General features: G+C 36.5%; 2 protein-coding genes across 6 annotated transcripts; both read right to left on the bottom strand.

Annotated features, from left to right (window-relative positions):
• Positions 1 to 227: 227 nt before the first annotated feature.
• On the bottom strand, positions 228 to 7,461 carry LOC103986951 (GATA transcription factor 18). Of its 3 annotated transcripts, none has more exons than XR_671832.3 (8): positions 6,983 to 7,461; positions 5,878 to 5,964; positions 5,655 to 5,791; positions 4,062 to 4,181; positions 3,830 to 3,935; positions 891 to 948; positions 701 to 792; positions 228 to 622 (listed from the first exon to the last, which is right to left on the bottom strand). XR_671832.3 is itself a non-coding variant. In XM_009405108.3 (8 exons), exons 1-8 carry the CDS (start codon positions 7,241 to 7,243, stop codon positions 547 to 549), a joined length of 945 nt encoding a protein of 314 aa, XP_009403383.2. In that variant the 5' UTR covers positions 7,244 to 7,448; the 3' UTR covers positions 228 to 546. The 3 variants fall into 3 exon arrangements, 2 of the variants coding, with proteins under 2 accessions (XP_009403383.2, XP_009403384.2); XM_009405108.3 differs by having other exon boundaries at positions 883 to 948; positions 6,983 to 7,448; XM_009405109.3 differs by lacking the exon at positions 701 to 792 and having other exon boundaries at positions 835 to 948; positions 6,983 to 7,456.
• A 605-nt stretch (positions 7,462 to 8,066) lies between these two features.
• On the bottom strand, positions 8,067 to 26,106 carry LOC103986950 (uncharacterized). 3 transcript variants are annotated; one of them, XM_018828309.2, is made up of 11 exons: positions 25,836 to 26,106; positions 23,834 to 23,936; positions 23,482 to 23,657; positions 18,895 to 18,960; positions 18,062 to 18,201; positions 17,444 to 17,570; positions 14,128 to 14,276; positions 11,087 to 11,222; positions 8,933 to 9,017; positions 8,610 to 8,851; positions 8,067 to 8,402 (listed from the first exon to the last, which is right to left on the bottom strand). In XM_018828309.2, exons 1-11 carry the CDS (start codon positions 25,980 to 25,982, stop codon positions 8,265 to 8,267), a joined length of 1,509 nt encoding a protein of 502 aa, XP_018683854.2. In that variant the 5' UTR covers positions 25,983 to 26,106; the 3' UTR covers positions 8,067 to 8,264. The 3 variants fall into 3 exon arrangements, with proteins under 3 accessions (XP_018683854.2, XP_009403382.2, XP_065042362.1); XM_009405107.3 differs by having other exon boundaries at positions 8,583 to 8,851; positions 25,836 to 26,105; XM_065186290.1 differs by lacking the exon at positions 8,067 to 8,402 and having other exon boundaries at positions 8,696 to 8,834; positions 25,836 to 26,105.
• Between the last annotated feature and the right edge of the window lie 1,564 nt (positions 26,107 to 27,670).

Here is a 27,670-nt window from a genome sequence, read left to right as displayed (position 1 = left end):
ATAAGAATATTAATTAATTTATAAATAATTTTAGTCATAGATGTTAGTCAACGGAGGGACTTAAAATATTATATGAAATGGAAACGATTTCGTCAGGAAGACAAAGGATCGATATTCAATTAATTAATCTTATATTTTATCTTGATTCATAATATAAGTTTGATAATTCGCATACTTTATGAATCTGGATACGAAGAGCTGAGAGATCAATCGACCAACATCCTGCATTCACCACAAGTAATCAGAGCAATATTATAAAGGGAAAGTGTTTCCAGCTTCTCTCTATGGCATGAAGAACTTCTAGATTCGAAAAACTCTTAACTACACACATCAAGATTGGAGTTCATATGGAACAATCGAACAATGCACGATATGGATGCCGTTAAACTGCCGGACCTTCCAAAACAGACTCACCGGTGACAGGTAATACATCCCACGTGCACTACTAATCTGCATGCATGCGCAGCCTCCTATATCATCGATTATAAGGTCAAAACATACCTACAGACTCGCAGAGTAGGCCGTCAATTTTGTTATTCAACACATTTATACTTCTCGCAATTCAGTCTTCAGTCCTACTGTGTCTGCCTGCTGTACATCTGCCGTCATACCGTCCCCGACTCTGGACAGGATAAACAGAAGCAAAAGTCAGTTGATGTTTGTTATCGTAGCGGTTACCACAACATTACTCCAAACTCACATCTCAGAGTTGGACACAACAGCATCATGATTGCTGGGTGTATGGACATGTAATTTGTTGTCGCTAATCAATTCCGAGTCAATTGCTTGACCCTATAGAGATAGGAAAAGGCCGACAGATAATCTATAATTTACCATTAAGCAGCTTCATGTTTTAGCTGCACAATTCTAACAAGATCATACATGCTCACTTGGGTTGGCAGTGCTAGGAGTACCTATTTTGGCCCTTGAAGGACTTCTTAGAGTACCCTGCAAAAACAAAATGAAGTGGACTCAATATTATGAAAAGAAATATTCTCATAACTTTGAACCCAAAAGTCATCTTAAATGTAGTAAATCCATGTTCAAAATTACTTGATATTTGCATTATGGTAATAATAGCATAGTAAACATGGTACATATATGTCCAACAGATACAACACGAAATTGATTAACTACATAATGGCCTTTTCTCTAGCCAATTTAATACTGCCATCCATGGTCTTTTAGCTTCATGCATTTCCATCTAATCTTTGTATCTTTTGTTAGTTTGTTTTACATATTTTCTGCCGGGCATACAATAAAACCTATTAGAGAATAGATTTGGGCTACCGTGTTGCATTATTTTCTTCACTATCAACCTTGCTACAGCTTTATATGCAAAAATATTTTGAACAACCCAGACAATTTATGATGAAACATTTGAACCATAAATAGCTTATTTAAATGCAAGGGTAATATTACCAAGTTGAGTTGCAACAGTTTTATATACAAAGATATTAAAACAAGCCAGACAACTTATGATTAAGGTTTGAGTCATGGAAATAAATTCTTTGTTTATAAAGGTAATGCTACATAAGTTGGCCCTGTCTATAACCTGCATTGGCAAGAGCCTTGTACACCAGGTTGCCCTAGATGATTTATGACCGGCAGATCTATAAATTAGGTAATGCATTCAAAATTAATAAAAAGATGTCATAGTAAGTCAAATCCCAAAAATATATGTTTCCACTAATGGGTATGTTCAAAGGTCTTATGGGAAGGATGACATTACCTAAACAAATATCATGTTTAACGATGCACATGTACGTTGACATGTTTTTTTTAGTGACCAACATGCGTCACAAAGCATCCAACAAGTGCTGTCATCTGACACCAACACTGGAACACTTTGAGGTGCCTTTGCTTCATTTGATCATAGAGAAAGATTATGGATGGAAATCATGGACACGTGAATAAAGAGTTAAAGACATTCTAAATTTCACCTTATGTGGTAGCTCAGTGGAATAAAGGAGCAGATTAAGTTATACAGATTTCAGAACTTTCCATTTACTTGAAAATTATGGTTCTGAGCTTCAATATGCATGCAAATAAAGAATGATACATACATTCTTAACACACACATAAGAACCAATCCCTGCAGCTTCATCCAAGCAGTACATATAGGTCAAGAGGGGACCAAGATGCAAATTGTCCAAATCGAGCAGTATTCTTTCTTTCATACTATAGACCTTAAAACCCTTCAAAAAATTAATATAAAACCAAGCCTCGGGCAACTTTCATCCAAAATCTGTTTAGATGCATTGGATAGATTCAACGCTAGAACTAGTCCATGGTTTAGGACTTCAAACCCTTCAAGCTAAAGATTCGTCATCTCAATCCTATCTTTCACAGCAATCAAGACTCCCAACTTCCACAACTGAAAGAGGCAAAGATGAACACACAAGGAAGCAAGAACTCTGGGTGGAGCAGAAGAAGATGATGGAGAAAGAATGTACACAGTGACCTCATTCATATTTCCATGTTCTTGTTATTCTCTGAGTTCTTAATGTATTCATTCACTTCTTTGTCCTAGTTGGTACCAGCCACTAGACCCACCCAAATAGGCATATCACCAACTCAGTCCACCAAAGGTTCACAATGGATCTGATACACAACAGAAGATGATTCGAAAAAAAAATGCACACAGTGACCTTACTCATCTTTCTGTGATTATATTTCTGGTAATTCTCAGATTTCATATTGTATTCGATCGCATCTTTTTCCTTAGTCAGTGCCAGCCACTGGACTGTCGACATAGGCATCACTGAGTCAGTCCATCAAAGGACATCTACGCGGTACTAAAAAGTTTCTCACACAGTCACACTCTTTTAAATGTAATGAACTTGGGTAACCTTTAGATGTCCTATCCCTCAAAAAGGCACATGCAACATCATTTACATATTTGAAGAAATTCCACATAATTATTAGTATTGTCATGCAATATCATTTTGAACTTTGATGGAGTGTCAATTGAGGTTTAAAATTATGACCTGGTAACAATACTGGAGCCTAGTTGGATTTCTATATACCAGTTAATAAAGTATAGATATGGTTAATACAAAACTAGAGAAACATTAGGCCATGATATTTTGTTATTTAACTGCATGTTAGCAATAAGGTATGATACAAATAGTTCTCAACAAGGACGAACCAAACAAATACTGACAGCAGTGCATACTAGTTGGATAAGAGACTAGGAGGTTGGGATCAGAGACTACAGATACAGAGCAGCATGGATTAAAATCTCAACCATACCAATTGGTACAGTCTAGTTTTCCCAGTCTAACAGCTGATCGGTATGCTGACCAAGCAAATTCAGTTGGCCCAATCTAAAGCCAGGCTTATGCCCAGTAAGCTTACTACACCATTGGTTTTCGGCTTACTGCCAATACCTATGTCCACCGTACCAACCCCACCACCTCTTCCTTATCTCTCTTATTTTTTCCTTCTCTTCCCATGGTAAACACAGCCCGATAGACTGCTTGCGTTGGCATACTACTTTGATCCAATGCTTAGGCAATAGTACACAATAAAGGAATCCTTCTTTTCCCAAAACTCAACCAAATAAAGTAATATCTATATACATGAAACAATAGTTCCCTATAAAATTTTGGTGACTCATAGTATAAAACATTCCCTTGTAATGCGACATGCTTTTTAAGAGTAATACACAAGCACATTTATATATCCATATTTTTATGAAAAAAAGCACATCCAGCACATGTGCGGGCAGAATAGTGATTTAAAGAAATCTTAGAGAGATATTACTTTTATAAGATGAAGACTACAAAAATATCAATAAATAGATCAAATTAGCTTTTAACTAGACCTTGTTTGCCCACATTAGTCCGCAAGCATTGCAAAGTGACCTTGGTCCAGCAGGTCCACGCCGCATTGCTGGTGTCATTTTTTCGCTAATTCCACAATTTTGACATCTGAAAAGACAACTTAAAAGTTTAGAGCAATTGATATGACACAGTGGCACATTGATTATTTTTAGTATTTAAGAGGAGAGAATTCTGCAAAATCATGATAACAGATAAAAGTGATATGCAACTCACTTTGATTCCCTAGGAGGATCTTCTTGGATTGAGCTTTGAAGAGGATCACCGCTTGAAGAGGCCAATGCTCCTTCCTGGGTAATAGCCTTCCCTGCAAATTGCCCTTTTCGGCGCTGCATCCTGTCAAGCCATTATGCATTTAGAAAGACTTCAAGCAGTGTTAAGAAACCAATTAAGGAATAATCAAACAGAGGCATGGCCAAAATGTCCACGATCATAAAATTAAACAGGTTCTGTTGAAAATATGCGTATCATGAACAAATACACCTTTCAGTCACAAATATGATCACAATGCCAATTGATAGAAAAAGACTCCTGAGCATTCCAGAGGGCTAGTATTTTACAGATTATGAAAGTTTTAACTTGTCAATGTTCTGTAATATGTATACATATCATGCTAAACTACTATATTTGGTATGGCTATATCAGTTTGATACATTATAAAATACACATATTTCATTCAAACATGCATATTAAGCAAATTAAGATTTTAATTGAATAATGTTGATGAAATCATACTCCAACTCTAATGAAAAAGCCATTCATGCAGAAATTGGGAATACAACAGTACGTGAGAAATCAAATTCCTTGGTAAATCTAAGAGCAATAAAATAGCAATATGCCAAAACCAAATAAAAACAAAATTATACTGGTTCTATCATACTTTTCCAGAGATTTTTTTATTATTTTTTAAAATGCTTTATAGGTATTTTCTTAAAAATAATGACCTCATCGAAATTCAGTCTGCAGTTCAAGTCAAACAGTCATATGTGTGTTCTTCAATATCCTTTAAACTCTTACTCACGGAATTAATTCATGCCTGTAGATAGCACCTTATGAAAAACTGATATCAAATCTGTGAAAAGACCTAGATTATGCTAACAGCGCCCTAGAAAGGATAAACTTTAATATGTGCAGATAGCAAAAGAACAGCAAAGGACAACAATATGCATGTCCAGCAATGACTATGAGATCAGAATGCAAAGGATGATGGCACCACATTTGTTCCAAATTGTTGGAGTAATAAACGCACTGAAATCAACAATAGGATACAGCTTGAACAAAAATGAAATATAAGATAATTTTGAGAACATTTCCAAAGAGAAGCATTGAACCATACTTGATGGTACAGCAATTCAGATGGTCAAGACATCATTGGTTTCCCAGAATCCAGCCCTACCTCCCTAAAGAGCTCTTCTGATAGAACCTCAGTGCTAGAGTTCACACTAAAGGTACAACTATTGATCGGACCAGCGTGAGGTCTGATCAACAGTTGTGTCTTTCTTCATAAACACCCACCACAAAGAGAAGTTAACTTTTAAAAAATTATTGTCTTGCTTCATAAAATCCTCCTTTCTTGTTCTCCTCAACATAAGAAATAGGATGATGCAAACAAAAGAGAGGATATCAAAGTATAAAACAATATTCACTGCTTTACAACAAAGAAAACACTAACAGAGATCAATGTGACATGATATGACAAACAGAATAAAACTGAACCAAAAAAACTGGATGACATTTGCAACTCATTATATTTGATAGCTAACAGAAAAAAAAAGAATTCATATTAAAATCACAACCGGACCTCAATACCTGAGGGCAACCTCTTTGCGGACATTATACCGGATTTTCTTATCAAAATTCCTTTCTTTACGCTTCTCGCGAAACCTTATCAACGAAGCAATCCTTTTTGCAGGAATATTTGTTCGATGAAGTAAATCATCATAACCCTGTTTAAATATGCAGTTAGAAACCAGTGTACAGAAACAGAATTGCCTTCAAGATGATCTAGACTAGAGGAAAGATGCAGGACTACCCTATCATCCTGCTGACCAGATAATGTCATGCCAGCTGCGCCAGTAGGTACTTCACATCCTCCCAGCAGTAAGAGCACAGCTTGCACCTGCAACATTAGCATCCAATCAGGAAAGCTCAGATTCTTATTATGTTAAATGAAAATGTAAAATAATTTGATTAGCAAATGGTATTACACATGGATGACATAATTAGTATATATGATTGACAAGTTATGAATTACAAACAGAACAACCCTAGATTAGAAATTAACATATTGGGACAGAAATCCCACAGCAAAACTCCATATTATAAGTTTGTTTATATTCCACAGAATTAGACCCACAGAAAAAACATCAAAGAGAGAAATCCAGGTCATACCACTGAGATCAGATATCATACACAAATAATTATAGTAGAAATTAATCTTATTTCAGTCTACAAGAACCTCATGTCCTAGATGGAATTTCCCATCTAGGAATTTCCATGAAAATTATGGTCGACGGAAAACAATGTCTAACATACAAAAACATTTTTTTCCCACAATAATGTCAATTCTCACAAACATTGTAAATGCTTCATCATGATCAGTGAAAACACACTGGCAGATTATTCAAATATTCAATGAATTTGAAAATAGCACCCTTTCTCAAAATCAAGAATACTGCTATTCCCAAAATAAACCTGCTAGTAGGCGAAATAAAAATCTGATCAATTTAATAAACACTACCATCATCAATAAAAGGTGCATCCTACCTTAACAAACATCAGGAGTCGTTTGATTAGCCACAACGTAGCCACAAATGACATCCAAAAGTTAGCATTACCAAATGGAAAGTCCAACATATTAAAGAATGTTCAGTACAAGTCATCCATCAATTAAATCACTGGATATATCACCAATTTGTTAGAACGCAAAAAAGAAACAAATGCGAGTTTCAATTTAAAAAAAATGTCGGATTTCGACCATTCTCGTGAATGAATCATAGGCGTCAAACAGATGTGACTTAAAATGGTGCAACCAGACGCGTTTATATGCAATTCCACTAAAATGTGAAAAGGCCACCTTTAACCAAATTTAGCACAGATTCCTCCAAAGTGACAAAAATGGAGTAATTGGAACAAACCTTCTCGGGCGAGACAGAGTCGAAGACGTACACTTCGCCCTGGAACAACAGCGTGAGCTGGTTCGAGGTTACACTCATCAGCGGCGCGGCTGCATCCATAGCCTCCGCGAGATGATCCTGATCCGACGTCGGGATAAGGGACACGCCCATTTTCTCCCCACCGGTGGCGCCCTCTATGGCTCCTTGGCCGCCGCTGGCGTCGGCGGCCGCGTCGTCGTGGCCGTACATACCGAGGCCCTCAGGGTTCGCGTTCGACGACATCGCGACTGGAGAAGGTGGGCGGCCGAGGGTAACCGCGGCGGCGGCGGCCGGCGAAGTACGGCAGCGGATGAAACCCTAACTAGAGCCCTAGATGTGGGTTTGGAAGGGGATGGGGAGGAGCAGCGATGATCGCGGCCGCTGATTTGGGTTGATGAATTGCAGGACACGGGAGACGCGTGATGGTGGTGATGATGATGATGCTGCTGCGGATGATGATGATGATGGTGGCACTTCGGCAGTAGGGGCCCTTCCCCGATGTGGGGACCGCAAATGGGTGAAGCGCTGCCAATGTCGACCGTCCAACTCGATGATGGAGGGGATGATCACGAGGAATCGTAGGCACCCATCAATGGCCCACGAATTATGGCTCACAAATACAAGTCGAAAATAATCTGTTTGATGCACAGAAAAGTAACGTTGAAAAAAATAAAATCAAATCCATAATAATTTAATTCTTCAAAATCAAATCGATATAATTTTTTAGCTACAAATTTTGCTACTGATCCCGATTGAAAGTAACTTACATAATATAATCCATTTATGTCGTATTGGAGAATTTATGCCCAATTAAGTTGATGAAAAAGATAAATCGACTTCCAACTAGAAAGCAAATTGTAAGGTGAATTCCTCTCTCTAGTAAACCTAAATATATTTGAATTCTTTTCACTTTCACCTTTCATCATTATGAGGTTAGGTTAGTCATCAAGAAAAAACATCATCCTGTAGACCATTGCAATCCAAAGAGCCAATACATTACAAAATACTTATCCATTCTGCGGTACTTAGTGATTTAAGCACCAGTAAACATTGAAAATTCAAGAGATTTGTCGCACTAAGCACAGAACATTAAATAATGGCACCGTACATAAGCATATCGATAGCGAAGGAAGATCACCCACACGAAACTAAAATAATTAAGAAAAACTATCTATCAATTTCCTATCAAGAAAATTTAAGGCAGAAAATCCACAAAATAAAAGGAGTTAATCATCTCAAGTTGATCTGACATTAGAGGTAGCGCCTACGAAGAGTATTTGAGACAGTAACTAAGCAACTTCCGAGCTTTACTACCATGGTTTCCATCCCAAGAATCATCTTTCTCCAAATTAGCAGCTCCATCTTTGTTCCATTTCTCAAGAATACGGGCAATTCTCTTAAGCTGTGATGAGGGTCAAGGTTAACAGGAAATTTCAGAGCCAGCCAAATAAATCAAGCATATATATTAAATTTGCCAGTTTAAATAGAAACTTGTTATTGTTCAAATGATTTAATTGATAAAAAAAAAAGTTCGCTGCAATGTCCTATGCTTTGTAGTACCAAATTTTTACGTAAAGGATACGCAGGTAGTCACTGCATACGATTTTACCTCCACAACACAGGAACTCGAATTATCTCCTGGATCGTCCACCAGATGGCTATCAAGGTCTTCTTCAATAAGGAAAGATTTGTCCAACAAAAGCAATACAAATTGGTGCAGATTCGATGTGGTGCTAACATTCTCAACTTGTTGGAACAACCTAGCTAGGATGCACCAGAATGCATTTCGAGCTTGTGAATCATCGGAAACAAAAGGTAAAACATCAAATAGGCCCTGCAAAAATTGAAAATCTAGCAGGAAAAACATTGTATAAGTTGTTCTGATGCCATAACAGTATTCCAAACAGGCTTTACAGTGGAAGAATCACATACCATTCAGAATGCCCAATATCAAATGCTGCTCATCTGCTAAGGTATTTGCAATTATGATAACAGCAGAAACGCACAAGCTAGCAACCTGTTGTAAGAAATGGTAATTAGCATAAATTTTTTTCTCAAGATATCAACATTTAGCTGTTTCTTTTATCATGATTGCAATATTTCTATTTTATCATAACAGGAAGAAAGTGTGCTTAGGTGTTTAGGAAGAGAGAGATGCAAGATAGGCAAGAAGAAGATACAATCATGGCAAACAGGCCTAAACAAAAACACAACTTTGATGATCATCTCATCATATAACACCTCTTTAATTAGGCTCATTTTGTAGACTTCACTTAACTCCAAGTAAATTAAGAAGACTCATGGAAAAAAAAAACTTATTTGAATGAACACCTGTACTAAACAATAATATACTCATGTTATGACTTCAACATCAGTCTCACTCAAAATAAGACTCTTAAATAACCAAGAAAAATAATGATGAAAATCTGGACAAAAATCCAAACAATAAAAAAAACCTAAACCTAGACCTAAATGTCATTAGAGTGGCAAGTATAGATAAACAAAACTAAACCTTTTCCTAACAGCTTAAGCTTTTGGAATTAGTTGTAACCTAATAAAAAATTCTATCATGATTGCAAAGCATGTTATGAGTTCGAACTATGTATCTATTTCCTTTAATGCATCTTCATCAAATAGGTATTTGTTAAATTATCCATTCCTTTTTAATTTGTAACGTTTTGCACTTTAATTTTAATTCACATGTCAACCCAATCCAAAGTTTTGAGTAATATGACACGTGGACTATAGTCGTCAGCTCCACGTAACTGAAACCATGTCGACACATCATCTCCACCTAGCTGACATGCCAACCCCATTCGGCCTACGTATTACATAGGGCCAGAATCTATGATACAGACAGTGTGGTGCTAGCAAGGCGATTGACTAAACTCTATGTGGTTAGCCACATAACATCAACGGAAAGCTGAGTTGTGTAGTCTTTGCTTCGTATCCGTTGAGTTCGGCACAACATATAACTCCACGACCCCATTCATGACTGAACAGTGCACATAACTGTTGACCTCAACCAACGATAGCATATAACACTATAAAAGAGCTCCCAGGTATTCCTCCAAGGCTTTCTAAAGACTAGTTATGTCTTATAGATTCAACATTTGATCGAATCCTTTGCATCGGAAGGGCCTTTCTCGAGCACACTCCCAATGCAAATTTTGTAGGAGAGACTCAAGATTGTGATAGGCTCGGACTCAAACCAAGGTTGGCTTTAAATCTCCGCCACATGTCGGACAACCAAATTCTGCTTTAACAAGTGATAACCAATAAAAAAAATTAAAAATGATGATCTAACTTTACAAGTCCAAATTAGACTCAACTAACACTATAACTAATCTGTCTTATATAAAAAAAGAGATATATTTCGAAATTGTCAATTTGATTTTGTACAATAACTACCGATATTAAGTTGTCAAGATTTTCATGCTTATTGCCTACAACTTCTACATTCGACACAATAGAATAAAATATTCAAGAGAACAAAATATACAAGCGACATCTTGTAGTTTGAGATGGTCATCCAAAGACTGCTGGTCATTTTACCAGTTTACGATAATGCATGTTAGTTGTTGATTTTTATTTAACATCTTGTACTTCTTTATTTGATAAATAATAAATTGATCATGATAAAAGAGATTAAGTACAAGCTAAAGTGGCATGACTCAACAGATGCCTTCATCATGCATGAAAGTATACTGCCAAAAGGCATTTTGTTGTCTTGGTCTGGTTACTATACTATTTCTACTCTGAATAAGAAGATAAAAACAAAATGATGAGCTTTTAAGTTGGTTGAATTTTCGTGTAAACTCATAAGGTAAAATCGACCCTTAGTTTCAGAAAATAGCAAGAATCAATTATATAAATTTGCTGTGGCTCTTTTGCATTAGCAGTACAATGCAGCATTGCACAGAAAGTATGCCTACAGTAGGAGAGATGTTATGAGTATAAGAGCAACATGTACATAACCTTTTAATGCAGTGGATGTTGATCATTGTAATTGGTGCAATGTATGAGAATGCATTGTTTCAGTAGTCCAAAATCCAATGATATATAATCGTCAAGCAACATGCAAACCTCAAACTTATCAGGCAGCTTAACCACTTCACAAACAAGACGAAAAAGGTCACCATTTGAAGATATCACATCTGAATAATTATCTGCTGTAGAAAGTGCTTCAACTAATCGAAGAATTAGATCAACAATAAAGAACCTGAGATGATCACAACAAATAAGTGTTTCCATGTGTACCAAATATTAGTTCTATAATGTCATGATAGAATATACTACTAACTGAAAGCTAATAAAATATGGTGATATGAACACTGTCTAAAAAGAACACAAAGAATAGAAATCCGACTTAGCACTGAACAAGGTTATCAGGATCAGAAATGCAGCATCAGATGAGGATCATAAGATAACTTTTTTTTTTTTTTATAGCTGTGCATGTATTTTTAGATGCACCTACTCCCACACAGGCAAGAAATTCTTAACTTCAATTTGTTTCTCCTAAATATACTCTATTAACCTCCTTCTCGTCATACTTATCATACAGTGTCAGCATGTTACATTAGCTTCTTCAAAAGTTTTCTTCCTCTCTGTTTCAATAGCATCTTTTATCTGAGAGCTAATTACAGATTATCTCATATAATTAGCTATCCTTAACATTCCGATCCCTACATTTTCAAAAGTTATATTGGGATTTCTATACTTACAAAAGTGAAATATTAAGATCCCTATACAGGGTTATAAAGGTAATTTCATAGGGTTAAAAAAAGAGATTTTGTTGGAGCAACAAGGCTAAATATTTCACTTTCATAAGTATAGCGATCTTAATGTAATTTTTAAAAGTATAAGAACCGATATGCTAAGGATAATTAATTACAGAGGATAATCTGTAATTAGCCCTTTATCTGATCAGCTTGACTACATTTCTGCTAATCATTATCCTGCACCACTGGATTATTTTCCTTTAATATGTATGAATGAGGGATTGCAAAATCACAGTATACCACTCATATCAAGCAGTATGTAACATTCAGCTAGGAGACCATAATGAAAACCACCCAGTTTAGGGCTATAGATAGTAAAACACACCAAAAAAGCTTAGATATCACCTGTTTCAATCAGAACAGTCAAAAAGCTACTTATCTGACAAAATATGAACCTTGCCTTTTGAAACCTTAACTCTTTCCCTTTCCACTGCCACCTCCCTACTGCCACCATTGCCCATGGAATCTGGCTGGCCATGGGTTCTCTCCAGCCACCTTTCCTACTAATGCCCAATAAGGGCTAACACTCACAGCTTCAACTGCAAGTGAAAGATAAGTCTGGCATAATTTTTCTTAACCAGTACCAACTGGTGACTACCAGTATAAAGGATGCCAATGGCATATCATAAAAATCTAACCAACGAGTGGTACAGGGTTCAGTATCAAAAGCGCAATACACAGTTTGCACATGGAGGAACCTGTCTGATAAAAAAGAAACAGCCCCTATGTTATGTTCAGTAACTTTGTAGGCTGAAAAGTTATATGTGTTCAAATTGTACATAAAGTAAAATTAGAACCCCTTAAATGATCTGATTATGAATGCAATATTGGACCTTACCAAAGCCAACAAATATATGCTATTGTAGCATCTTACTACATGAAATGAATCAGCTCCAATAAAAGTAGATTGGTGCAATAAAAAACATAGTACAGTCCATGGTTCACCTTATCAATCCGTACTGGCATACCGACCGGCTATTGGTATGGTACATATCGACATATACCGACATATGATACATGGGACATACCGACAGACTAATATGTATCACCCATGCCAGTCCTCTATCGGATCGATTTGTACCACCTGTACCAGGCGGTATGCTGTGGTATGACGAGCCTTGGCACAGTCATCTCATGATTTTTCTAGCTACTGAATCATATCCAAAAAAAATCATAAGCATTAGTACTTAGAAAACATGGATGACACTAAGCATGCCAAACTGTACTGGCTGGTATGTCTCATTTAGATGGGGTTCTGACATGAAATTATTCATATCTTCTGTACCTACATTTAACCAAACGAAGACCATGATGGAGCCCCACAAGCCTTGCCTTCTTTTTGTTTGATCCACTTAAATTTTCTGTCCCTTTATCTATACCTAAATCTTCTAGTCCCTCATGAACTAATATGGCATTGTCTTCTTTCCTGAAGGAACTAACTGATGTCGAACAAGATGAGAAGAGGATGAGAATTTGGGATCAGAGAAAAAGAAACGTAATTCTTTTCCTCAAAATAACTAAGAGCTAAGAGCCTAATAACAATTTATATATTTATATGGGTTAACACAAGATATTACCAGTAACATCGGTCAGTACCGACCAATATGACAGGTATTGCAAACCCTTTCCTTGAAAAAATGATATTCATAACCAAACATGTTTTAGAATTTCTCCAAAAATTGACTAGTTTAAAACCCACTCTGGCCAGCAGGTTTATTTCTTCACCCAAATGCCAAAGTTTACACTTTATTGTTTGTTGCTCCTTGGCCTTGTTCAAGATGTAACTGAGAGTAAGCTGAACACCACTAGAACCTAGAATCCTGTACCTATTGGCATCGAAGCTCATCTATATTTTGTAAAGTGTCTACCTCTAAACGTATTTAAGTAATGCTACATGTTCCTGAACCAGAATGCATGTTTAATGCCCTAACTTGGTAGCTAATATTTCCCTCTAAATCTCTAATATCACAGAACAAACATGCATACACATTAATCTCGGTTTGTCATAAAGTGTCTTCCACATATTTACTATAAATTATAAATTATAAATTATGCATACATTCTAATTTTTCTGCAATCCCAAAGAAAAGCCATTAGACATACTTGCAAGAAATCAGGCTAAATGGTGCTTATTTTATGTATTTGATTTCTGGAAAAGATCAAGAAAATGACAAAACACAAATACAAGAGGTAAATAGTAGAGATACCAAATATGATATAGAAAATTGAAGCAACAAAAAATAACAGCTCCAAACATGAAACAGAAATGAAAAAGACTGCACACTTTTAATCAAGGGATTTGGCGACAAGACTGAACAAATAAAAGTTGAGGTAATTTAGTGGAACCTTTCTGGTTGGTTCACTTCCGTTGATTTGTTGGTTTCAGATGCCAACAGACTCACAATAAGATTTGGCAAACCCAGCTTCACCAAAGGCTGAAGAAGAATAACTCTCACTTCTTGATTATAAATTATAGCCAACAAAAAATCAATGCTCTGTCATTAGTAAAAGACATCAGGGAGTTAAAGGATATGTCATGAATCTGTACTAGAAGAACACGTAGCACCAAGTAAATTCATAGAAAATGCATGTCTTGTATTTCTAACTAAATGCTTAAATAGACTTAGAAAATGAAAGATGAAACAAGACAACTGTTTCAGTTTAAAATTATGTAATAACATAGACTTCTTAACCAAGGTTTGACGTACCAAATCATACCGCTCAATACGGGCGGTACATACCAGTCCGATAGAGGACAGGTATGGGCAGTATATCAATACATCCCAGTGTACCATGTGTCGGTACGCTCGATATAGCTTGGTACGTACCATACCGATAGTTGGTAGATACACTAGAACGGACAGTAATGCGAACCAAGGTTCGCAATACCGTACCGTACCGGAGTTTCGATTTGGGCTCGGTACCGGTACGATACGGTATACCGCTCGGTACACCCAGGTGTACCGAGCGGTATATTCAGGCGTGCCGAGCACTGTAGCAGTGCTATTGCAAACCATGATGCGAACCACGTTCTTAAAACTGCTATTCTATTTCCTTTTAATCTCTACTATTTTTTTATCCAATTTACTTAATCTCCAATTTATTTCATTTAAAATTTAACAAGGAACAACATGTGGTCCTAAGCATGGTTTGCAGTATCGGTCCGTACCGCCCGGTACGGGCGGTACGTACCGGTCCGACAGGCTTCCGGTACGCGGACCGCCTGTTACCGGTCCGGTACTGTAGTAGTACTGTAGCACTGGTACCGAGCGGTATACCGTACCATACCGGTACCGAGCCCAGGTCGAAACTCCGGTACGGTACGGTATTGCGAACCTTGGTCCTAAGAATGCATTATCAAACTACTTAGCATGGATAACTATGATACAACAGAATACTTTAATGGAGATAACACCAAATGAGTATGATACACAATGATCTTTGGCTTTCATTTCATTATTTTGGACGTCATATTAGCTAGCAAAGTAAATGTTAAGCTCTCTTAAATGGAGTAGTAGAAGGTTGATGACTTAGGAGTTTATAGAAACTAGAAATCCAAGAATATCTCAATAATGTAGACAAATCTGCTTCAAATGAACAGCTCAAATAACTCATATAGAACTCTAGATAAAGTATGATATCGAATGCAGATATTTCTTTATACCAGGGTGCCTCCAGGCGATGAATTCAAATAGTTGAGGATCATTTATTAGAACTAGTTTGCTGGAGAACAAGATGGATCAAGAATCTAGCCACACTTTGAGCACCTTTTGAACCTGCCCTTGTGCTGGTCTGAGAAAGATTTGCTTGTCAACATCTAGTGAGGGATGATTCCTGGCCTTCATAAAGAGGTGGTATACCACCTTGAACCTCCCAGTGGCCAAATTTTGGAAGGTGTTGTTGATAGCAAAATAGTGTTATCAACACCAGGTATTCTTAAGTGCAAATGTTTACACCAGGCACAAGAAGTTCTGGAGGCAAATATGTCATCTGCAGTTTCTTGCTACCTCAGACCTAATAGTAACCAAGCCTGTAGTTCATGCTTGATGGCACCTTATTGTCCTTAGTAGCAGTGCAATAAATGCATCAACTTGCAATAGACCACAAATACTCGGGTGAACACAAGATATCTCGATGCAAAGGCCATGACTATATTTAAGAATTCTTGAGCTCTCCAAATGATACCTTCAATTAACCATTTTAATAATTCTTAAGCTCCTCAAACCATAGTTGTTTTAAAAGGCTAGATCTGAATGGATCAAGGCTAGATCCACGAAAATCTAGCCTCAGTACGCAAACATTTAACTTAAAACTATGCAGGCTTCATCCATTCAAATCGATGATCAATCTTTGCGGATGTAGCCTTGATATTCCTAGATGGCTGGATCTAGCCTATATTTGAATGCCTTGATCCAAACGAATCTAGCATTAATTTTGGTGCCACCAAGAACTTACGGACTTGATTATATGTTGATAACTCTTTTGTAGGAAAATGTCCTCAACATAGTAAAGTAATGATTTAGCATGGCAGAAAACCTGTCGCATGGACAAGTACCACCATCACTGACAAGTATTCATTGTGTCTACATCATACAAATTTGCAAAAAGATACCTCAAGATATCAGAAGGGCCTTCATAGCAAAATTTGATATCGGCGAACACTATGAATGCAGAAGAATGAACATTCGAAGGAATTTGATAGGCATGTTTTAGAGTCACATACATACGATGAGTACAAGGGTCGCGATGATGATGTCATTCCTGATCTTGCAGCCAGCATACATGGTCCCATGGAGCATCGGCACATTTAAAATGAAGTGATGAGACATAGACAGAGCAACTTATGGTATGAGTATGACAGGGGCAACCGTAGTGGCAGTGGCCAACTGAATTCAGTCGATTATTGATTATGAGTGCGGACCGCTTCCACTGATGCACAAGGCTTGGATAGGAGTTCTAGCATGAGGTAATTGGCTAACCCTTCTCTGTTGGAATGACCATAAGCATGAGGCAGTCTGGGCTAGGGGTATTTATCAAATGATTTAGAAGTTGGAGAGTTCCTGATATGGTTGATCTAGATCCTACTGCTTATCAATTTTATATAAAACAAATATGCATAGACAACACACACATGAAGGAGAACAAGGTTATTGGAGAAGCAAGCTTATATAGCCCACGGTCCTTACTACTAGAGCATGGTGTCCCCCATTCTAACATACAGCCTCCCACCCCAAGAGAGTTACTAAGTTAATGGAAGAAAAAACTAGTATTCATTCTCACTGTTGCCTAGTTTGCCTCTAGAATAGATATTTCTCAAAATATTTCCTTAATATCAAGCACACAAACATAAACCACAAATTCTGTTATAGTATATTGGACAGTAAGTAAAATGATATGATGAACTCTAGAGCCTCAGCATCGAGTTGCATGTGAATATAATACAAATAAGAATAGTATTCACATGCAATAGCCTTTACAAATGGATTTGTAGTTTTAGACACCAAAGTAAAAAAAGTGAAATGACGCCCTAGAAAGTCCAAGAAATTTAGTATTATGACAGAAATTATAAAAACAATTACCAAAGTCCAAGGTTGTCAACAATAAGATGAATTTCATGGCATTAATCTTAATATCTATAGAGCTTAATCAAATACATCAGTACCTTTTCTAGCAAGGTAGAATTCAGTGTGTTCCCAATTATCCAGAGTATACGTGAAAGAATTTGTTCAGGTTGCAAGGCTTCAGCGAAAGAGATAAAATTGCTAGTCTGGAGACTCACTGCTAACAACCTGTAATAGACACTAACATTAGATATGTTTAATGCCTTCAGTGCATCATGTATTTAGAGCTAATTATATCGGTTATTTCATGTTTTAACAGTTCATACATACAAAAAAAAAAGGCAAAAGAAATGCTCCAGGTTTTATACTAGACAGCAGTTCAGCATTGTTACAAGAGAGAATCACCATTAAGCAAATAAAATGTCAGTAATGATAAATAAGGTAACATAGATATAAATGTCAAAAGAGAAATGAACTTGAAAATCCCAAACATACTGTCAGGAGAAAGGCAAATACCTGCATAGAGTAAAAGTTCTTCAAAATGAAGAAAATTACTGTGATACATTCTAAAATTAATAGTTGTGGCACCTTTTCTTCACCTAGTTTTGCTTTCCCAACATATCAATCAGGAAATTTTGTTTCAACGCCTGATACCATATATTCTAAAAGTAATTCTTCTCATTTGTAGAAATTTTACTGGTATAATTATAATCCAATACCTGAATGCTTCAGAAAGGCAGGCAGAATCATCTCGAAACAACTGGTCAACAATTGTTTCAACCAAACCATTTGTAGAAACTATTGCATTGCTTAGGTTTTCATGGCAGGCTAAGTTTCCAATGATTCCCAGGCAAATTTCCTGCAGATAATTACATATTCAATGCTCTACAAAGCAATCATACAAAAGATTTATGGGGAAATTTAAATCTTGTGATATGTAATTCAATTTTAAAATAAACAAGAATCAACTCTGTTAGGTGCAAATTTCTCCTCATCACTTCTACCATCTCCTATTTCCATAGGAGAAAATTAGAAAGTTGTACGAGTTGCAGAAGCTTATACTGCAATCTCTAAGGAAGATTTTTTAAATCTCAAATACACCATATGATGCTCGATGCTAGATCCTAAGTGGCATATATTGAAAAGTTTGTAGGTAACCAGATATGTCCAAGATTATCTAATTAAGAACAGCCATTTAGACAATCTGATTATCCATGTACTAAAAAAAGAGTAATTTTTAAGACAAGATCTACGCTTTCATCTCTTTTTAAGTGCTGATGGCACATGGAATGGCACATTGTTAGAAGATAGGTCGATGCTTGTGCAATTGTGGTTACCAGTCCATGTTATATACAGCAATTTGGAATGCATGATAAAGAGATATGCACCTCTGTATCATGCCCCATGTTCACTAACATAGAATTATACAGTGCAGTAAACATAGTACATGGTGCTTCAACTCATGCTTCAGAACCATCCGATGCAACAACTATTTATATATTCCCATAATTTATGTATATAACAAACATCTTCAATAACTTCAGCATCTTACCACCACCCGGAAAGAATCAGTTACATGAAGATTGGTGAGTAGCACTTCAAGTATTAAATTGTTCACCTGCATTTTGTTAATTACAAATTATAACACATGAATAACCTTATTCATTTAAAATAGTTAACTAAAGTTACTAAACCTAAAACCAACAAGAACCACAATATATTTCCTTCAAACGTAAAAAAGAACTAAGAAAAGTTTAAAAAACAATCAATCAACAGAGTCAGAGACAACTTATAATTTTCACTAGAAATAGAATGCATCTAACGAATCAGTTAAATTAGAAGTGACGTCTATAAAAAACCTCAAAAAGATATATCAACGATATAAATGCATGCTTGTGAACTTAATCACAAAGAACCTACTTTTATGCAAGATTCGTAAATTTGTACCATATCGGAGTATCGAGCTCAACTCGATATAGTACGATACGAGTATACTGAGCAGTACGTTCTGGCATATCGCTCGATATATATATATATATATATATATATATATATATATATATATATATATATATATATATATATATATATATATATATATATATATATATATATATATATATATATATATATAAAATAATAAGTTAAAAAATAAAAAAGGGGGCAACATTGCCTCGTTTCTTCTGCTCAATTTCTTCTCCCCGCGCGGATCAGGAGAAGTCGTCGACGACGCCGATGCCTCATCGCCTCAGACGAGGAGGAGGCAACATCTCATATGCTCCGGTGAGGGAGGGTGGCGATGGATCGGGATCGTCGAGGGACAACGACGCCGGATCTCCAGGCTCTCCCTTTTCTTCTCCCTCGGCTAATACCGCCCGGTAGTGGGCGGCAACAGTCGAAATTGACTATCACTGACCGATTTCGGATGGTAACGAGGCGGAAACAGCCCCAATCAACGGTACTACTCGGTAGCGGGCGGTCCACGTACCGGTCTGTTGGTGGACTGGTATGTACCACCTGGTACGGGCGATATCATTCGAAATTAAAATCCTTGTTTTTATGTGCTTGAGGCATCCTTCCAATTCATTGCGGGCTCCTCAATCAAATAAAGATGAAAAATGCTTTTCCTCACGTGATCCATCCAACATCCATGTTCAGGCTCATCCTAGAAATCTATTTCCAAGGTTATGTTCATCACCTCAACCAAGCATCTATAATAGGGGTAAGAAAAGTTTGGACATTGGAAAATCCACATCTATGTCCACTTGTTAATCAGTGGACTTAAAAGTGGCTTATGGATGGTTAATAATCGAATGAGAGACAAATTTTTAAAGAGTTACCATGCGGCCAACAACCCACTCCCATCAACTTGAGGCAGGGCCATGGCCTATCATCTGTAAATTAGTCTTCTAGGCCAATTCAGCTCAAGACAGCTTGGTGCAGCCCTTCGACACATGAATCCAGCAAAATTATATGCAAAAGGGCCAAAATTAGCACAATATGAATCTTTTCCAGCTTCATATAGCAATTTGCAGGCTGCCTCTCTAACTTCAAAAGAGAGTCGACAGCTAAAACCTAGTTGAAATAGGAGGGAAGCTATCCTTCCTCAAGAGTCCTAATTAAGTTAGGAAAGGTGAGGATTGAACGAACCTCCTCATCAAATTTTAGTAGTGATATGATAGATTTTTTTTCATTATTCTATCATTTTCAGATAGATTTTGTCCATTAGTTCAGTAGTTATTTTACGAAGTCCTTGGTGTCCTCTTCTAATTTTATGGTTTCAAGGAGTTCCAATATGCATCTTGTGTAGGTCAAATAAGTTATTATCAGGACTTATACTTTGAGAGTTCTGGGCTCTAATTTTAGTAGGAATGCTTCGGATGACAGGATTTACGTTTTTCTATATATTTATATTGAGAGCTCACAAAGACTAAAAGCCGTGCTTGAAGACATTATTTCTTTTATGCAATTAGTTTAGTAAGAGTTTATTCATCAACAAATCTCTCTTCTACCTTGTTCTTCCTTTGAAGACCTTTACTGCTAAAATTACAGAAAGGCCTAATAGTAATGTCATATCCTATCAAAAACATCACAAAAAAGTTACTTCACTTTGTTTTGTTTCTCAAACATACAGATATCAACTATCTACATTAGCAAAATGCACGAAAAATCTTTGTCATGGATTTTCAAAATATTGGGTTTATGAGATTTTGTTCCTTTTGGGGCATGGATATGGGATAGTGTATAAAGTACCATGACTAACTAATAAATTAAAATACTTCACTTTAAGTTCTCAAAAGGAACAAAATAAAACTAAACAATTTACAATTGCACAATAAGGGCCTAAACAAGTAAATAACCATAGATTTAAGTATTAGTCTGTGTTGATTCATGCTGGAAAGTTATTGATCCAAAGGACAAGCATGACAAAGATGCATGTTACACAGGTTTAGAGTAGACTAGAGTCCATGAAACCATGTTGATTCATGTCTTTTGGGACATACATAGCATGCCAATTTATGAAGCATAGACACTTCAAAACATGGTTTGCAGTACCGGTCCATACCGCCCGGTACGGGCGGTATGTACCGGTCCGACAGGCTTCTGGTACGCGGACCGCCTGTTACCGGTCCGGTAGCAGTACTGTAGCAGTGTAGCACTGCTACAGTGCTCGGCACGCCTGAATATACCGCTCGGTACACCTGGGTGTACCGAGCGGTATACCGTACCGTACCGGTACCGAGCCCACGTCGAAACTCCGGTACGGTACGGTATTGCGAACCTTGCTTCAAAATACTAGCCCTTTTTGTGTCAGACACTGACTATCATTCAATAACTCCCAATACATATAGCTAATTAGAGAAATAAGGCTTGAAGAAAAGTTGAATCTTGAAAATATGAATCTAAGTAGGACATTTAGTTTAATCCTCAAAATTTTATTTCATATTTGGATTATTATTAATGTTTCTAATTTATCAGAACGGTCTTTATGCGCATATGAATTATACATACACGATGCTTGTAGCTATCTGTATTATACTACATATGAATTATAACAATTCACAGAAAATACAAAATGTATTATTGTCATGTTTGTGTAGTCATTTTTGACTTTATAACCAAGGTTTGACATATCAAAGCATACTACTTGGTACGGGTGGTACGTATCAATATGACAGAGGATTGATATGGGTAGTACATCGATATACCCTAGTGTACCATGTGTAAATACACTTGGTATAGCTCGATACATATCGTATCAACAGCTGGTCGATACATTAGTACAGACCGATAATGCAAACCATGTTTATAACTTGATACGTCGACGTGTTTGCATCCTGTTTGCAAATGCTCTGTATTTGTGTAAACATACCATAGATTCCAATATATTACTATTTACTAGTACTCTCTTCTTGTACATATTTTACAAGGATCAAACATTTTGCCAACACTTTCCATGTGCATGCAAATATTTTATACCAAATTAATGTTTTAAAAGCTGCTCCTACACTAGTTTCAATTTTCAACAGCCTATAGGATTGCAACCATAGGCATCAAACAGTATTCCAACTTGTACCATTACTGTTTCTAGAAACAATAATAAGAAAAGGAAAATTAATGGCATACCAAACAATAATGAGTTGTATGACCCTATTCTAATGCTTGGCTAGACCAGTCGGTACTAATCTATACATTTCAATCCAACCAGTATCTTAATACGCTTGAGATGACCAAAAAAAAAACAAACTTCGAAAACTTGAATGTAGCAACCATGGTTTAAAAACCAGATGGATCAATATGTATTATTGGTATTTACCATTTTGATAAGGAACTAATAATAATACATATACTTGGGCACTGCTTGACAAAAATTTAAATCTCATTCAATATAAATTTTGTTAATCAGTTAAACTGGTACAAGACTGGTATACCAGATAATATACCAATCTATATCAACCAGTATTGGTCCTTTGTTGGACTGATACGAACTGGCCCATATCAACCAGTATAACTGAAAACTTAATCCTTGCATATTCATTTTTAATTTATTTTCGAGTGAGAATTGGCAGTACATCTTGTTATACTGATACCACACCAGTCTGCTATAGAAACCAATGTTGGATTGGTATATACATCCTCAATCTCACAAGAACCAAACACAATTTTGCCATGTGTCTCAAAACTAAACCAGCTTTAGTTTTTGGTGGACTCCCAACAAACAGACCTGTTTGAGCAAATTGTATCAACTAAACTAATTTAAGTCAGCCAAAGTAGAACACCTTAACTGTTTATACTAGTAGGATCCTAACCACCAATTGTCATCAACAAACCAAAAAAATTGTATTCAATTCCAAGCATTTGGTGTAACTGACAAAATGATTAGCAGAACCATCAGGTATCAATATCAAAAGTTGAATACCTGAATAATTAAAAAAAATCATCCATATTTCACATGTTAATAGCATAGATAAAATTATAAGCCTTCCATACAAAGGACAGAAAGTTCTTTATAATGAACATTTAAGCGTAAGAACAGGAACAAAGCCCAGTGACTTCTTTATTTATGTTTTAACTTTTAACTGCTACCAGTAGTTTGAGTTAGAAAAGAAATAATGAAATATTAAGTCTTAGAATATACCATTAGTTCAGCATTAGATTTACTAGCGGCGAGATCCCAAAGTACACAACCACAGTCTTCCCAAGGATCTTTTGTGTCTTCGGTTATTGATTGTCTATCATCTAAAACATCACTTCTTTCTTCATTTCTGAGTTCCCGCTTCATCTCACAACCCATCACAGATGTAGCAGAATTTTCTGTTAAATACTATAATCATCAACATTCTTCTCAAAACTATGGTTCTTTTTGTTGTGAAAAGCCATGTAAAAGATCTTTTTAAAAGTAATTATGCACCACAGTTTTTTTATTAATGAAGACAATTAGATTCACACATTTCTGTTCCAGAAAGCATACTTATTCTTTAGTTGATTACCTGTCACTTGAGATCGAGTCCCTTCCCTTGAATTATGTGGCAGAAGTCTCCGTATAAGAGAGATGATATAGCTGGGGTCAACAGTTGTTGGTATATCTAGTGTCTACATAAATAAAAAAAACCATCAGAAAATCTGAGCTTTTAGATCACTATTGACAATAAACATCATCATCATACTCTTTTATACAGAGGGAGCTCTTAAATGAAAATGATGAAAACTCTCTAGCAATTACAACTTCAGATGGTACTACTTCAAGTATGTTAGATTCTGTATCTAGAAAATGGAGGCTGCATACAAGTGATACAACAAAAGATCTTAATAAAGTCAATTTAGACTTCTCAACATAAAGCTTCAACAAAATCAAAACTATCTGTACTGGCATCCATGATTCATTAACAAGACTTGTCATTAAGTACTAATCTGTAGTATTTAAGGAGGCTAACTATAAGTTAAAAGAGGTTATACCTAAAAGAGAAAAAAGGTAATGCATAGAATAACAGCTGACTATTGAATCAGTATTCAGACTCTGCACAAATATCTGCATGATGTCCATGTCGTAACATCACAGATCATGTAAAAATATGAATTCTAGAGAGTCAACAGGATTGGAAGCGTAGCTGGGGTTATTAAGGAAGCACAAAGCTCAAAAATAAAGTAGGACGAGGAGCAAAACTTCACGAAGAAGATCATTTTCATTGTACAAGTCATGGATGCATCACCCTTCGAACCAAAGATTCCTTGATTAATTAGAGCAAGCCAAATGCATCTAATCTTATTTGACAACCAAGTAGAGTTATTTATATTTCATACTTGTACCCAAGGTATTAAAAACCAAGGATAGATAGCATTGGTACAGGTTGGCAATTATCTGTCCGACCATGAATTGGCATGCAGATCATTAGTCACGCCCATAACTGGTTGGTACCAAGCTTACTGCCCAATCTCTCTCTCCCGCCTGCTCTTCTTCCTCCTCCTTTCTCTCTAGTCCAAACATTACCAAACCGAAACAACAAGTGTCGCTACATCAGAAACATACTAGTTCAGTCGCCAACCGGATCAACACCAAACCAAGATTTTAAACCTTTGAGTACGCGCTTCAAGTTGAACTTCACATGCCACCCTTTCAACAAATCCTAATTATTCTAACAACTATTTGGCCAATATCTAATCAATAAGGCCTTAACAACCCCTTTCTGCATCCCATCCAAAACAACAAAAATGATAACAATATGAATTATCAAAGGATTCTATTCGAAAATGTATAAATTAGTGTAAAAGTTGGACAAACTGAGAGACTGTGAGGGGACAATGAGTTGCGATGGTAAGCTTCTTCCTCGATTCTTATTCTCACCCCTCTATTATTATCCCCAAATATTTGCTTTCTAATAGCTTGGTTGGCATTCTCTCTTTATTTTATTCTTCATTAACATTACTTCTCCAATTTTACTCTTCTGATTTCTCCCTGCTCTGTTTTCTTAGCTCCGAATGATCTATAGCTTCTACTTAATCTTTTTCCGGTTGCTACATGAGTTGCTCTGAAATGTAAATCTCATTATTAATCTCAGACATTTTAAGAATAATACTCATACCGCACAAATATACATACAGCTTAAACATTTATTCGGTTATTAATTTTTAAGACTCGTTACTTGGAAAATATTCATGATTGCAACAACCATCCTTTAATCACGACAAGTGTTGTTCCATGCAACACCAGTATTTGCCACTTACCGAGAGATGTATCAAAAGTACTTGAAACATAAAAAGAAAAAATATATATATTAAAAGAAGCATAAATGTTCGAGTTTATGTGTGAAAGAGAGCATTGGTTTTTCAGCAGATGCTCCAGGAAGCGAAAGTCCAGATTAGACACGAGGTTGCCGAGAAATAGTGTCAACAAGCAGGTTTACGACTCGACCTAATCAGACAATCATCAAGTTTTTTACGAGTAGAAGCAAAGAGGGACAAGAAAAATTATTTGGTCTTTCGCTATTAGGCTACCTCCGAGCAAGGGGCGAGGGGAAGGTGGGAAGGAGCATCTTCTTGTGCTTCGTCCTCGTCGTCTCCTCCTGCTTCTTCTTCAACATAATTTTCGCTTTCCTTTTCCTCAGTTGCTCTCGAGCCTTCCTCTTCTCGGGGAGGAGCCATCGGTGTTGTCTGTGCACTGTGGTGGCACCGAGAGAAATAGAAAGGGCAGCGCTAAAAATGGAAGTCGGTCGTTCAAGAGAGAAATCGAGCTCCGAGTCGGAGAGACCCTTTTCTCACTAGTATGGGCAAAATAAAGATTCGAAATACCAAAAGTTAGATTAGCATCATATCAGTCCTTAATCACAAATACCTGTAAGATTAGCGTCATATTGTAGATGTACAGTAAATAGAGCTAATTAAAAACTATCCCGATCTTTAAACTTAAAAAATTTATATTATAATATGTAAGTAAAATATTTAACTTCATTTATTTCAATACCATTGACAAAAGATATAACAGCATATACAGAAATAATACAAAAATAATTGATAAAAATATAATTTTAATAATCGATAAAAAAAAAAAAATTTTAAAATCTCAATTATATTTTCGATGGTAATGAGGCCATGGGTGATTGGTGATTAGTAAGAACGCTATGGACTTCTTGCGAGGGAGGAGAAGGATAAGGAAAGAGAACGAATGTGAGAGGTGAGACAAAGAGAGAGGAGAAAGAGAACAACGCAGATGCTGACACTCTACATCTACGTCGGTGCCGCACGACAACTATGTCAGTGTCGACGCAAATGTGGAGCAACAGAAGTGCTGCTCTATATCTGCGTCGACACTGACAGTAATACGAGGAAGGATGGTGCTCATCCTTCTTCCCCTCTTCCCTAATCTCTCATCCTTTTCCCCTTTTGTTGCTTGGCATACATAATGGGTGGGAAGAAGGATGAGCGATGCTTGGCATCCCCACATCGCTGATCCTTCTTCCCACCCCTTGTGCATGCCAAGCAACAAAAGGGGAAAAGGATAAGAGATAAGAGAAGAGGGGAAGAAGGATGAGCACCATCATTCCCCACATCATTGTCGGTGCTGACATAGATATAGAGTGGCCTCTGCATCGGCACCGACGCAGTTGCAAGCGGCATCGATGCAGATGCAAAGCGTCGACATCTGCATTATTATTTTCTTCCTCTCCTTTTACCTGACCTCTCAGCCACCACTCTCGCTCCTCATTCTCCTCCTCCCCCCATAAGAAGTTTCTAGTGTTCTTGTCGACAACTGCATCATTCTTGCTGATCACAACCATTTGCAACCCCTAGCGACGTCACCGTCCACCACCATCGAAAACGTAATTGGGACATTGAAATTACCATTTTGTCTATCGTTTTCATGTTATTTATGCATATGCTATCATGTGTTATATTTTTCGTCGGTAAAATCGATAACATTCAGGGAAATGAAGTTAAACGTTTCACTTTTATAACTATAAAAATTTTAATATAATTTTTTTAAAATCTAAGAATCAGAATGTTAAAAAGGTCTAAAAGGTAATATTGATAATAGGATGAATATTCATGTCTCCTATCTTTTTTATAAAATTATAAAATAGATTATTATCGATTATAATTCAACTCCTAAGTACGACTAATTGTCTAAAGGGCTTATTCTTAATATTTATATAGGTTTTGATTTAGAATTCATTCAAAACTACAATCATCATCATTTGCCTACCTGAGTAAATAAGGATGACGAAGATACTGCTTCGATGGCAAAATAAAGATCTAAGTAACGACGGAAGTTCCATTAATTTTCTTTGTATAAGCCTCACAAAAACATGGAGAAATAATAAGTAAAAGGTCGT

Source organism: Musa acuminata, chromosome BXJ1-6 (assembly GCF_036884655.1).
Source record: "Musa acuminata AAA Group cultivar baxijiao chromosome BXJ1-6, Cavendish_Baxijiao_AAA, whole genome shotgun sequence".
NCBI classification, from domain to species: Eukaryota; Viridiplantae; Streptophyta; class Magnoliopsida; order Zingiberales; family Musaceae; genus Musa; species Musa acuminata.
This window is presented reverse-complemented; position numbering and strand designations above follow the sequence as displayed.